This window comes from Cetorhinus maximus, chromosome 1 (assembly GCF_964194155.1).
Source record: "Cetorhinus maximus chromosome 1, sCetMax3.hap1.1, whole genome shotgun sequence".
NCBI lineage: Eukaryota > Metazoa > Chordata > Chondrichthyes > Lamniformes > Cetorhinidae > Cetorhinus > Cetorhinus maximus.
This window is the reverse complement of record NC_135879.1, coordinates 6,240,878-6,255,173: the sequence shown is the minus strand read 5'-3', so window position 1 is coordinate 6,255,173 and position 14,296 is coordinate 6,240,878. Positions and strand designations below refer to the sequence as shown.

The window sequence follows — 14,296 nt, the reverse complement described above, 5'->3', positions numbered from 1 at the left end:
GAGAGTGTTGGATAGGTACTCGAGGGTGTTGGATAGGTACTCGAGGGCATTGGATAGGTACTCGAGGGTGTTGGATAGGTACTCGAGGGTGTTGGATAGGTACTCGAGGGTGTTGGATAGGTACTCGAGGGTGTTGGATAGGTACTCGAGGGTGTTGGATAGGTACTCGAGAGTGTTGGATAGGTACTCAAGGGTGTTGGATAGGTACTCGAGGGTGAGGAACTTACAGGGTTGTGGACAAAAAGCGGAGGCGTGGGACTATGCATGATTGCTCCATCAAAGAGCCAGCACGGCATGAAGGGATGAATGGTCTGCTGTGCTTGAATTTTCTCTGATTCTCTCACTCTGTCTGTGTCCATAGAAGTGAACGACATCTTCAGTTTTTCCGCCTCTACTGCAGGGTTATTGCCAGGAACGCTCTAGTGACAACCAGTTTGCTGCCCGTGGATGTAGCAGGGACAGGCAGAGATTAATTATTACAGCGGGGTTAACAGGGTCTCTTTCCCCTTAGAAGAGCTTTCTTGGACACACATGGGAGTATTCACACACTGAGACATGCAGATATATGAGTGATCACACACAGTAAATAATGATTATGCGCAGAATAATGAAGGTATGGGAAATTATCCATTGGGCCAGTAGAGTGAATTGAAAAGCGGAATCTATATGTCACTGGCATTTACAGTTTGCTTTTCATTCCTCAGATCAGGATGGCATAAAACATAAAATGTTCCTGGAGCAGATATTGCTCAAGAGATTAAACTCAGATTATATATTGCCAGTAACTGGATATTTTAATATGACAACAGGTAACATTCTACTGCATTCAGAGGCTGTCTTTTCAGAAGTGAGGTGACTACTGGAATCAGCAAAAGCAATCCTGCTAAAACAGGAGCAATATAATAGATTACAAGTTAAGCAAAGGCTTTAATTCATTTTCTAAATAACTCCAATTTGAGGCAATCAGGTGTCACTAATAGTATATCCAGTCTTTGGACTAAGACGCTAAATTATCTCTAGACAAAACTGTCAGTCGGTGATATAACGGATGTGAAAATCCAGGGAACTTTCAATTTGTCCTCACTGAAGGGTTAGATTTGTGATATGACATGACAGTATTACAACAATTTAATTTGCAGCTGATTACCTGGAAATAACACTTCAATAAAATTCAGACAATCATTTAATTGAGGGATTCAAGATAGTATAATTAACCGAAATTTAATCACATGGATTCCAAAGTATATACGTCTTCCTTTATAATGTAGTAAAGGTCTTTTGTACAGTGCGTATTTCCTGTAATATCCCCCAAACCCATTTCTCCGTTAAAGTCTTCTGAAATAGGAGGATAATTCCACACATTTTCATTACTCTGTGCCTCACTCTCTTGTTTCCATTACTCTGATTGTTGTCTCTCCCATGTTTTCTCCACAGTCTCTTTGTGCTGGGCATTTTCATTATTCTGTGTGACCACTCCCATGCGTTCAGGCTAAAGCTTCAGAGGAACTCCGAGGAGGTTTGGCCCCCGACATGCAGTGTGCAGGCCCACCGGGCATGTGGACATGCCCTGGCCCTCATGAACCAAACTCCCAGCTATGGACGAATAGCTTTACGGATACCTCAGGAACGTCGAAAGCTAAAGGAGTAAACACTGACCAAAAAAAAAAAATCTGGCGTGGAACTCAAAGGCAGACTAATGTCTAAATATGTCATCTTTCTGGCAACTCCCGCAAGCAAAGCCAATGCCAAACGTGGTGCTTTGCATTAGGGGAGATCGAGAGAGGGGCCCTGACTTCTGGGCAGCCCAGGGTCCCCATAAATTTTGCCTAGGTTTGCACATTGGAGAGGACACCCCCCAGCTTTGCTGCAGAGTGTTAACACAACACGGGGGACAGGCTTAACACAGAGTTGACCCCCACAGGTGGAAAGCACCGTCGTATGAGATGGAAGACTGTCACAGTTTTCATTATTATGTATCATCACTCCTGCCTTTTTGTTACTTTGCGTTATCACTTCCACGTTTTCATTACTCAATGTGCTGCAGCATTGTATGATAAAACATTATGTACAGTCTATGTATCTGTCAATGGCTACGATATCCTCTGTATCAGAAAAGCGCAGTAACTTACCATAGACGATGACGGTAGCTGTGGTGCTCCTCCTCCTGGCAACTATATTTTTGGCGACGCATGTGTAGTTTGCTGTGTCAGACAGCCGGGCCTGTTTGATGATCAGGTTATGGTCGATGGTCAGGTAAAAGTTTCGATCCTGGACTGGGTCGATAACCTCATCGTTCTTCAGCCATTCCACCTTGAAGTTAAAAGATTTCGCCGCATTGTGACAATTCGTAAACAATGAATCACTCATATCATCAAAAGTTAATGTTACCAGGCACAACACGGGGCTGCATTAATACAAACATATTCACAGTCTCATCAACGAATAGTGTCTTAATCGCAGTCCCGTAGCTCCCATCATCGATTAGATGCAGAGTAAAGCCATTCACAGGAAGAGATTCTCAAGGTTGAATCCTAATCAGTCCCGAGTTAGCTAATGTCAGCTTAATTGGCAGTATGAGTGCTACAATTAACCTCGGTGGTTCCAGATTAAGGAAGGGAGAGAGCGAATGTACCCAGGATTCCTAACCCTGACTGAGACGTGCTGGAAAATCATGTGCGTGAACGCTGAGTGAGAACTGGATTTGGACACCAGGATTGCCACAACCAAATTGCTTGTGAAACGCTCAATTATCGTTTATATGTAAGATCTACCAACTTGAGTGGTGCGCTGGAGGGTTGCCAATACCCATGGAACTAACTCTTAGGGAAAGAGAGGTGACAGCTGCAGTAAAAGTAAAGGTATCTGCATCTAAACAAACCAATAGTTTTATGATGAAATTACTTTCTTCACAGGTTCAAGAGAAGCGAGGGACACTCTCAATGCTCCCTTAGGCTCAAAAGACTACCCATGTCTACAGGCGCATGAGGCAGACGAAACACATGCTTACGTCTGTTTTCCGTTGCTTATTTTCCTTGGAACAGGTCACCAGCCTGAAACCTGATGTATTTTAGATCCTAATTATCTGTCGCAAATGCATTCAGATATGCCTGGGATGGGGGAGGAGTGGGTGTTGTCTTGTCTGCACAGCCCCCAGAGGCACCACATGGACTCAGCACCTTTGTCACGTGTTGTACTGAGGGCTCTGCTATAACACATGTTTCAGCACATACCCCTCAGCAGAGACTCGGGGCAGATGGGGTAGAATCTGTCTGAGGGTCTTTTGTTGAGATTTTCAATATCAACATCGCTAACAACAGATTATCCTGACATCGTCACATTGCTGTGCTAATTGCCTGGCACATTTCATACATTACAATGATAACTAGGGATGGAATTTAATGCTGTTCCCCAAGGCGAGTTTGGAGACGGGGGAGGCATTTAATCAGGCGGCAGGGTGAGAGGTGGGGACCCTAATACCTTCCCGGCTCCACCCCGATTAAGACTGGGAGGGGAGACTCATGGACGGCCTTCCTGCCCACTACTTGAGGTCTTTACGTGGTCAATTCATGCCCACTAAGGGCCCCCACCCTGCTGCTGCTCATGCAAGAAGCCCAAAAAACTGACCCAGTCGGGGTTGCCAAAGTGTGGGTGGGGGGGTGTCCCTCGTTCAAAGGCACTCAGTGCCCGGTCGATGGAGCCGGCATTGGGTGGCGGGGGTGGGGCTGAGATCCACACCCCTGCCTTTACATCTGGCTCCCCCTCCTCCCCCATGTGACCCCCCCCACCACACGATCCCATCCTGCCCTCACTCACCTTTGGCCTGTGGTCCGTCGCTGAACCTGGGCCTCTGGGTGCATTGGCAGGAGCTGCCACCACCCCTGCTGGCACTGCCTACAATGGACAGCTTCCAGCCTCTGATTGGCTAGTAGCTCTTTGGGGGGGGGGGTCCCGAAATCTTCGTACCCCACCCCGATCCGGGAAGCTTGATCCCAGGGAAGGCCCGTCGCTGTCCGCTTAGTGGGCCTTCCCCACAAGAGGTGATGAGGTCTGTGGTAAATATCGCCCAATGCTTCAGAAAGTGCCTCATTGGCTGCCAAGTGTTTTGGAACATCCTGAAGTTTTGGAACACACCAAGCTCTTTTTGTAACCTTTTCTCAAGGCTCGGTACCCCAATTCGCCAGCATGACGTTGGTGGCTAGCTTTCTGCTAATCTTCTACCAGTAGAACAGAACTTCTGCTAATATGTGTGCTAAACAGTTGGGTCAGTGCTACATTCGTGCAGTGCCACTAACAAAGTTAACTTCTCATGGGGCTGGGTGGGTGCCACCTGAGAGGTTTCACAATTCCTGCGAGGGTCTTGAATTCTCCCAGCTAATTGAAGCTGGTCGTTACTGCGATGTGACCCCAATGCCTCCAAGAGTAGCAACGCCCAGAAAAGGTGCCTGGTCCTCTGCCTGTCGGCCTGTATAATTGAGGCCTTCATTATAAATGCTAGCGTTGTCACAGCTGGAGCTCAGTACGTGCCTGACATCGGAGATAGCAGAACGCATGTGGATATTGAACACGTCCATGGCCCTCAGGCCATATTTTAATGTGTGCTCTAAAGGATATACAGTCCCCGGTTCCCTCTGGGGCCCCTGGCCAAGATTTACCCCTCAGCCAACATGTTACACCATATAAACAAAAAACGTTAGAAATACTCAACAGGTCAGGCAGCATCTGTGGAGAGAGAAACAGAGTTAACGTTTCAGTTCGATGACCTTTCATCAGGACCGGGAAAAGCTGAAGATGTAACAGGTTTTAAGCAAGTACAGAGGCAAGGAAAGCAGGGCAGGGAAGGAAAGAACAAAAAGGAATGTCTGTGATTGGGTGCAAAGCAGGAGAGATGGAATAACAAAAAGGAAGATGGCGCGAGGCAAAAGATGGCAGTAATAGGACACGTGAAGAAACAAAAGATGGGTCTAGAGGAGGTGTGAATGGCAACAGCAGATCCATTAGCAGCAGCAGCTGCCTGAAAAAATGGGAGCGGTGATTGTGAAGAGGGGGCAAGAGATGGTCTGGCCATGGATTTCACTGCTGCTTACTGTACACACATTGGATGTTGCATTTCCTTACAGTGTAAAGAAAGTACTTCATTGGCTGTCAGTGTGCATTAATGCCTTGCGTCCGAGAATAGCCGCCCTCATACTATGTGCAAGGGAAAGTAGCTCGATAAAGCCCCACCCTATGCCAACTGGTCCCTCATTAATCGTCCCCGCTTCTTCACCCTACATTTTCTCATTCATGTCTGCATGTACAGGCTGAGTAACTGTGCTACGTTCACTCTATCAAATGTTACTGAGTGGTGTGAGGCTGGCTGACTGCTGGTCCATTGAGTCCTTTTTGCTCTGTGGAGATAACAGATGGTTTATGAGTTTATGAGTTTAAAGTAAGTTCTCCACTTGGGTACTGCATTTCCGTTGCATGCGACTATTAGAATTGTAGAACTTTACAGAGAAGAAGGTGGCTATTCGGCCCATTGTACCTATGTTGGCTCTTTGAAAGAGCAGTCCAATTTAGTCTTCCAACCCCTTCATGTGCATGTCCAGTTGCTTTTTGAAAGTTTCTATTGAATCTGCTTCCACTGGCCTTTGAAGTAGTGCATTCTTGATCTTAATAACATGCTGCATCTCCTCCTTTCTCCTCTAGATCTTTCACCAATTATTTTAAATGTGTGACCTCTGGTTAATGACCCATTTGCCAGAGGAAACAGTTTCTCCCTCCTTGTCCTATCAAAACCTCTCAGCATTTGCAACCCCTCTATTAGGTCTCTGCTTAACCATCTCTGCTCTAAGGAGAATGACACCAGCTTCCCCAATTTGCTTATGATACGTTTTTGGACAAACAGGATTAGATTTCCATCTGCCTGTCTGGACACGGTCGATTCAGGGCTTTTGCCTGTCAGCCAACCCCACCATGACCCCTGCCTGGTTTTCTGGGTCAGCATGGTCATGAACCATTCATGACAGACTCCTGCCGGATCCAAGCTAAATTCAGGAGGTTGTCTTGCAGGACAATCACTGCAGAGTCAAAAGAGTGGCGGGGGGGGGGGGGTCATAGTTCAAGGGGAGAAGGTCACCAATGACAAACGCAAAAAAATCTCCTGCTAAAGATCTTGGCCAAAACCAAGAGCTTGAGAATGGAAGCATAGTGGGAAAAGTGGAGGGAGAGCTGGTTGCTACAAAACCCTCTCCCTCCAACCAGGTACCTGGGGCCTTCCCTCCAAAGGGTGGCACTTTCATTCAGGTCAGACATGAAACCGAGATGCTGTCTGCCCTCTCAGGCGGATGTACACTATTCCACAGCCACTATTCAACGAAGAGAGAGACAATCTCCCAGTGTCCTGACCCAATATCCGTCCCCCATTCAACACCTAAAACTGTTAATCTGGTCAATTAGTTCCCTGTTGTTTGTGTCACCTTGTTATGCAGAATCTGGCTTCTGTTACAACAACAGCGCTTTGGTCCCATCTCATAGAGACCGAGATTTTTTACAAAGAGATCAAGCTTCCAGTTAATAGCTGAAAGAATGACACAAGGTTTCATGTTATAAAACTTATACTGTAAGAAATGATTAAAAAGACACTATTGTCTCTTTGTAGGCAATTTATACTTTAAACTACAGAAAGAAAGAAACATTTCCCTTTTATACTTGTCACCCATAACACTCTCCATGGATTAAAGTCCTTATAGCAAACACTCCACAGTTGCTCCCAGCTTCCAATGGGTTCCCACATTCCCATTTCACCAAGGAGTAACTTTGAATGACTGTCTCCAGGCATTTTCCTCAGTTTTCAGAGATTGTCTTAAATCCACAACCAGCATTAAATCTGTTCCGATGATTCTTCTCCTCCCTGGCTGTGATGGGAGAAATCTCCCGGAAACCGCAGAAGGCTGCATCTCTTCAACTAGAGACCGTCTGCCTTCCGCATCTGGCTCTGGTATAGCTCACAGAGTCAAGCAGCTTTTTCTCTCTGCTGATCACACAGAACTGCTGCCTGCCTGCGATACTCTTTGGTTTGTAAGGAAGCCTGTAACCTGATCTAAAAAATGGCTCCCTCTGCCCTCTTCCCGATGGAAACATAAACATATTAACCTTGCATTCAGGTAGGAATGCTGATTAGCTGTTCTTGACTCCAATTCCCTTTCATCTCAAAAATAAAAGGACAGTTCACAGCACAACTGATTATAACCCAATGCCTCAATACCTTTCTGGGACTTGGGGAGACTCAGAGTCTACCCACTGTGAGCTCAGAGACTGCTGCCATTGTCTCCAAGCATAAATACCTTGTACTTAGTTCCCAGTAAAACAATCCTTTGATCTCTAACAATCAAACCATCCAGGTTTACTGTCAGGCAGAATTCAGAACAGGCCACATGACCCCCCCCTTCATTTACCTTAAAGTTAAAGACGCATTGTCAAAACATAATAACCCTGTAAACTTCACAATTGCAACAGAGCCGTTGACTGAAAAGCACTTTTGGACTTCCTGAGGTGGAAAAGGTGTTGCTTAAATGCAGATTATTTCTTTCTTATTTGCCCAATTCTTTGCCACGAGTACAATCATTTTGGGCGTATCTTACAAGCGACCCTAACTTATTTTTACGTTACCTCTGAGTCGTTCCCTTTCTCCAGGACCTCCTGTCGCAGTCACCGTGTCAGCTGTGACACTGCCCCATGTGGTTAGGCTATGTTGTTTTGCGCCTCGATTTTTGAAGTCTGGCTAGCTGTCTGCGCCCACCAACCAACCAGGGACCCCGTGATGGCGCATTTACCGCCACTGCCATGCAAAGCATTCTCGCTGAGACTGCCTTAGGTGAGGAGTCACGTTTTTTGGCCACACTTAACGCACCATACATTGAAGCTGGGCTCTTAGGCATTCTGGGATTGTTGGGACGGGGGAGGGGGTTAAAGTGTGGAGGGGCAGAGGGGGTGTAAAGGGGGGGTTGGGGGTTAATTAGCCCATCGGATGTTTCAGAAGAAATGATGAGTTAATTCATTCAGGCCAGAGTGGACTGGCTGTTGACGTTAATCGAATTACGTTGTTGCTTTTCTCACAGCTGATATCCAGAATGCTGTAAACTGCCACCAATCCCTGAACAAAAACAACTCAACTTGAGTATTTACCCGTGATGGGCTTTGAAGCTGTTATGACTGCAAGCCTCATGAAGATTGTGAGTCGCTTTGTTTCTCCGTCTTGCAGCACTGAAATCCCCACTGCAATTCCATTTTATCATCACCAAAAAAATCATCTCTTCATATTCTCCAGGGTTGGGAAACTCTCAATAATTGGCCTGTAATAACTTTGCTTATTTAAATAATTACCAGATTGATCAAACGCTAGAAAATGTCATTAGTTTCCTTATTTTCTTGCCCTACCTTTTTTTTTAACGAGATTCTCTTCAAAGTCATGCCTGTACCAGGCCTATTAAGTTTTAATAAGTACACATTTTTATTGTTCATTTGTCGATTCTCACTCGTATTTCCCCCTTCTTGCTGACAGTTGCACTTTCACCCCTTAACTTGGTAAGGCGTGCAGCAACTTCACTCCGTTAATTAGAACAAAATGCACCAATTATGTTAATATATCTCACAGTGCCAATCAGAGCGTAATTAGACAAAACACATCTGTCCCCTCACTGGGGGAAGTGAAGGGAAAATGTGCTGTTGTTTAGATGTAACATCCCGGGACACCGCCATTTTTAAACTGTGAGTTTGTTCAGGATATTGTAACTCTTTTGAGTTATCAACAGCTCTCACGTAACTCTTTCGAGTACATTCACAGTTCTTGGTTTTTGGGAGTGGGACATGAACCCACAACCTTCTGATTCAAAGGCGAGGGTGCTATGAACTGAGCCACAGCTGATACCTCTGTGAGTTTGTTCAGCCTGTACTGTCGTAATTTGTCACTAATGATAATGTACTCTGCCTGCACTTGTTGATAGGATCCAGTAGAGGGCTTCAGTGAGCCATCCCCCCCCCCCCCCATTCAGAAGGACTGAGATGGCTGAAGAGAGCTTTTCATTCGTCTAGCGCCTTTCATGACCTCCGGGCATCCCAAAGTGATTTACAGCCAATGAAGCACTTTTTCTGTTGAAGTGTAGCCACTGTTGCAATGTTGGTAAGCTCACACAAATAGCAATCTGATCACAACGGGACGACGATCCATTTTTTGCGATGTTGATTTGAAGAATAAAATTCGGCCCTCTTCAGTGGGGCTAAGTCCCCTGCTCTTCTTCAGAATGGTGCCATGGAATCTTTGACATCCACCTGAGGGGGAAGATGAGCGCTCAGTTTAATCATCAGGACAGCAGCTACAACAGCACAGCACTCCGTCGGTCCTGCACTGCAGTGTCAGCCTTGCTTTTTGTGCTCAAGTCCTGGATTGAGACTTGAACACTCAACGTTCTGATTCAGAAAAGCGCGACCAACTGAGTCATAGTTGATGCATTCAGTCCCTCGAGCCTGTTCTGCTATTCAGTTGGATCAGGGTTTAACTTTGTCTAGTCCCCTTGGTTCCGTAACCCTTAACACCCTTGCCTAACAAAAATCTATTAACCTCAGCTTTGGCATTTTCGCTTGATCCCCACCAATTCCACCCACCTTCTCCCCCGCCCCACAACAACCCCCTCCTCCCACCCCCACACCCTCCACCCCCACACCCTCCACCCTCTCCACCCCGAGCCTCAACAGCCTATTAGCGGAGAGAGCTCCAGAGTTCCGATAGCATTTGTGTGAAGCAGCGCTTCCTAAGTGACCGAGTTTTAACCTTAAGGTTATGCCCCTTGTTCTGGGATTCCCCCTTCCACCCTTCAGAGAAAATAGTATCTCACTATCAGAGGGTTTCTAACTTACTCCAGCTTTCAAATTTTGTGAATTGTCAGCAGAGAGTTATTTCTCCTGTTCAGTCTGGCCTTCGATTCAGAATTTGGTGTGAATCCAGACAGTAAGTGTCACATTAAGGTGGTTATGTTGACTGAGATGTGGTTTTCCAAGCTATCACATCTAACGATTATGGTCCATCATGGGGATCTGTGGTGTTTCATTGCTTGGTGCAGGTCTTTGATCTTCTACAAAATTTGCGAAATAGATGACACAAGTGCGGATGAGTTCATAGAGAGGAGTTATCAGTGGTATGACTCAAAGCAAGCACATTAGGAATCCATCACCCCGGAGAAAACTTCCTGTTCCGTTTTTCTGAAATGCTGAGCTCCCCACGACGGCAGCACAGAATAGGGAATCAGTACCTTCGACTGGCACGACTTCAAATTTGTTGGTTAATGACTTTGTGGGGTGGAAAATGGGGGGGGGCACAATGTATGAGGTGCACTGAGCCCATTTCCCCATTTCCAGTCCCACTGAGTGAGATTCTGTGTCAGAACTGGAGACTCCAAACACCAACCCTGCTATCCCTTGCGAGTGAAGAGAAACTATTTGCCTGCCCATCTCTCCTCCCAAACCCAATGGGGCCAGGCTGTACTCAAAACTTTACAGAATACAGACCCACCCGCATGTGTGCTTAAAGCTTTCAAAAAGATGGAATTCTAAATAGCTTTTTAGCGGGTATAATTCTGAATGCCCTCAAAAATGGAAATAATTTGTGCTTTGTCAGATTTATAGAGAATAACCAGGACAGAAAAATGCAAACCCATTGAAATTGTCCAAGCTTTAAGACGTTTTTCTCTTTCCCTTTTGGGTGATTGCCTTTGATGCCCTGTCACAGTGTCAACACCCCCTGTCACAGACTCCTCCACCCACCCGAGCACTGTCTCAGGATTAACCAGAGACTGTTCACAACCTGCTTGATCTCCACATGATGTCCCCATCCCCATCTCCTCGCTGTTGCAAAGACAGTCTGTTGCAGCCCCCCTTTGTAACATCATCTCCTCTCTGCCCCTAGCTGGGCCCACCTACAGTTGTAGCCCCTGATTCACGCCGCTCATCACCTCTAGACTCCTTCCTTCACCCATAAACTCCAGTTCAGCAGAGTTCCACCACCTTTGTCTTATTTAACACCATGACCCACTCCCAGATCGGCCTCTATCAGTGTTGACTATGGTTGTTTCTCAGTCTCCTCACGCCCCAAAAGTAACATTTTCAGCCTCATGTCCTAATTCCTCCCTGGCTTCACCCCCTTCCTCATAGCCGTAACCTCCTCCATCTCTAAAAACCACCCCTCAGACTCTCTGTTCCTCTGTGTCCATTCCCCTGTGTGCCCTGCCCTTCTCAACAACACACCATCGGTGGCAAGTCCCACCTCCATCCCGACACTTAATTCCCCTCCTTAAGGTCCATCCCCTTCGCCAGTTGCTGAGAAATTTCAGCTCCCGCCAGGGTTGCTGAAGAATACTGGTGTGGTCGGCAAGCTGGTTTCCTGAAGCTATTCCTGGCATGTCCATGTCCACCAGGGCACAGGGATCAATCCAACCCCATCCCTGATTAATGCCAATTACGCTGGTTGAGGAGCTCATTAAAAGCTCGTCAAGGGGGAGACTGAGATTTTTGTGAGGGGCTCACAGGATTCACGCCCTGTCTGGGACGGGTCAGGTGGAGGGAAAGGGGCAGAGGGGGCTTTGTTCAATGACAAACATTTGCTTTGGCCCAATGCAGGTCACGGAGAGAGCGGGCAGCAATCACATGGGCAGTGCAGGGGATCATCACGCTCCTAGCATCCCGGAGGGGCGTAACAGCAGGGGGCGATGTTGCCAAGCACAACTGGGGGACCACCTGAGCACAGGAAAGGCTGTTAGGTTTCTTGGCTTTGTTTGGGCATGTACAAATCGGGTTGTACTAAGATCTCTCACTCTACGGTATCAGCACTCAAACAGCAGCGGGGGTCAGTTTAAATAGGGCCCGCACTTGGGTAGCCCCACCTCTGATCCCAGTCCCACCCCCAAGCTCAACTCCACATCAATTAACTGGTCACCCCCATGAAATTCGGGGCTCATTTCTGTTAGTCCCTGGGGGCATTTCCAAGACCCGTAAACGGCCCGGACTGCTGTTTCCCGTCCATGCAATTGGGGTCAGAAACTCCCCCCACCTCCGAGGCTGTGCCCTGCATGGGCACTGAGGCCCAGGCAGCACCTGGCCCTGCCTTGCCCTGCATGTCTTTCAGTCTCTCTCTCTCTGTCTCTCTCTGGGCCATGGGCTCCTGCCTGTGGCTGCTTCACTGTCTCTGGGAAATATGGGCAGCTTCCTGGCCAAGCTCCATGACTGGAGTGGCTCAGATGAAGTAATGGACAGGTGAGTACATAAAATAATAACGTTTTTACAAAGTACTTTGAAAACACAGATTTTTATATTTATTTGTTGAACCATAATATGCAAACTTTAAGAATTATATATTGAATGTTACTACGCTGCTTTATAGCTGTTTTATATTTGGTGGCATGTGAGGTCACACTAATATTCAAGTGTTAAAATTGGGTCAAAGTGGAAAATAGCTTGGGAAGCACTGTTCTAGGGCTCAGTATCTGTTTTACTGCGTATCCTGGCCAAACGCTTCATGCCTTTTTTCTGCAGAATGTTGGAAATAAGTATTCTCTGGCATTGAAAATCCTCCAGCTGGAGAGTTGCGGGGGGTTTATTTTTTTGGCACAATTAATGGGTAGGCCCCTGCCAGGCCTGCACTTGGTTTTGTGTGACTGCTGAGTTGAAATCCCAGGGCATGGTTGCTGGTGTGCTCGACCAGCTTCTTGGAATCGTAAGCGGGAGCTGGAGAGTCGTGGGACAAAAAGACCCCCTTTTGACATGGGGATCACTAGCCCTCACAAACCTCTCTCATTTATCCCAATTGTCGTGAGGCAACATTTAAAAGTTTTTCTTTGACCGTCTAATCACAATCCCCACTCTGGCCACTAGGTGGAGCCAATGACTGCTATTCAGCCAGCCCAGCAACACTGAAGCAACGATTTGAGTTGGTCCCAACCTTGAGCAGGAATGCGGGTACCCCAGGGTGTTAGGAGTCCCTATCCTTGATACCCCGCTCCTTGACACCCCCACCCCCGTTCGGACACCCCCATCTCTTCCGATGTTCTTTTAATAAAAGTGGGGAGAGGTGGATAACAGACGGCTGATCCAGTCTGGTTTTAAGGTTAAAAATTAAGCGGCGGAGGCGATGACTGTTTCAAGGGAGAATTGGATTAAATATCTGAAGCCGAGGGAGGTGCAGGCTGCCGTTCACCAGCTCGCGGCTTCGAAACTGCCTATGCAGAGTGATGCACTACAGGCTGATGGATGGAGTGGGGGTGGGGCTTCCTTCTTGAGCGCCAGGCTGGTTGTGTTTGATGCCCAGCCTGTGGCAAATCCCATACGTGCGGCACGGAACCCACGCCCTGAGCGTGGCAGCGGGGCAATCACTTCGGCTTGCCCTCGCAAAGAGCCGACGTCTGAATGTCTGCCGTCAAGCCCCCTTGTCGAACCTCGCTGGCTGCATCTGTGACAGGGTTGTATTGGGTTTCTGCTGATAAACTCCGGGCTGGTCGGAGAGGCATCCCCCCCCTCCTCATTTTTCCACGTACGCTGAACTCAACAGATGTGCTGTACGAGACGGTGACAGCCAGGACTTCACAGTAAATCCCCTGATTATCTTCAAAGGTTAAACATAAACATTCCCAGATGCAATTCCCGTTCGGAATCACTGCAAAACCGCGGTATGGGGAGTGTTTCCAATTTGAATATGAAGGAAAAGTGGCATTAGAAGTTATCAATAATTCAACCTTCGCATCTCTCTGTGTCGCTTAAATGGGAACACCTGGGCGATGAACAAAACATCATTTATTTATTCAATGAAGAAAAGATAATGCTCTTCAATATTTTAGTAATATGCAGATCTGTGTAGGGAAATAAGGGAAAACATGTCTGAGGTTAAGGCGCAGATAGTCTTTAATAATTAAAAAGGTCTGAGTCTTCGCAGAAGTTTAAAAGAAAACCATGCTTCTGTCGAGAGAACACAGCTTAACAACCAGGTCTGCAGATCAATCCTACAAACTGCCTCTTATCTCAGATCAGTGTCTGTATTATATACTTGGCTATGTCACAACGAATTGCAATATTTTCTCATGGTCGTCACTCCAACAACAACAACAACAACAACAACAACAACAACAACAACTTATATTTCCATAGCGCCTTTCATGCAATTAAACCTCCCAAGCCACTTCACAGGAGCGCAATAAAACGAAATATGATGCTGAGCTACAGGGGGCGGTATTAGGACAGGTGGCCCAAAGCAACGGTTTTAAGGGGTGTTTCAATG

General features: G+C 46.8%; 1 protein-coding gene across 1 annotated transcript in view; it reads right to left on the bottom strand.

Moving 5' to 3' along the window:
- LOC144698978 (netrin receptor UNC5C-like) overlaps window positions 1–14,296 on the bottom strand; it is a 328,929-nt gene that overhangs the window by 58,610 nt on the left and 256,023 nt on the right. The window contains exon 5 of the mRNA XM_078570534.1: window positions 2,130–2,310. Within this exon, the coding sequence (XP_078426660.1) occupies window positions 2,130–2,310 (181 nt within the window). The remainder of the gene's footprint in view (window positions 1–2,129; window positions 2,311–14,296) is intronic.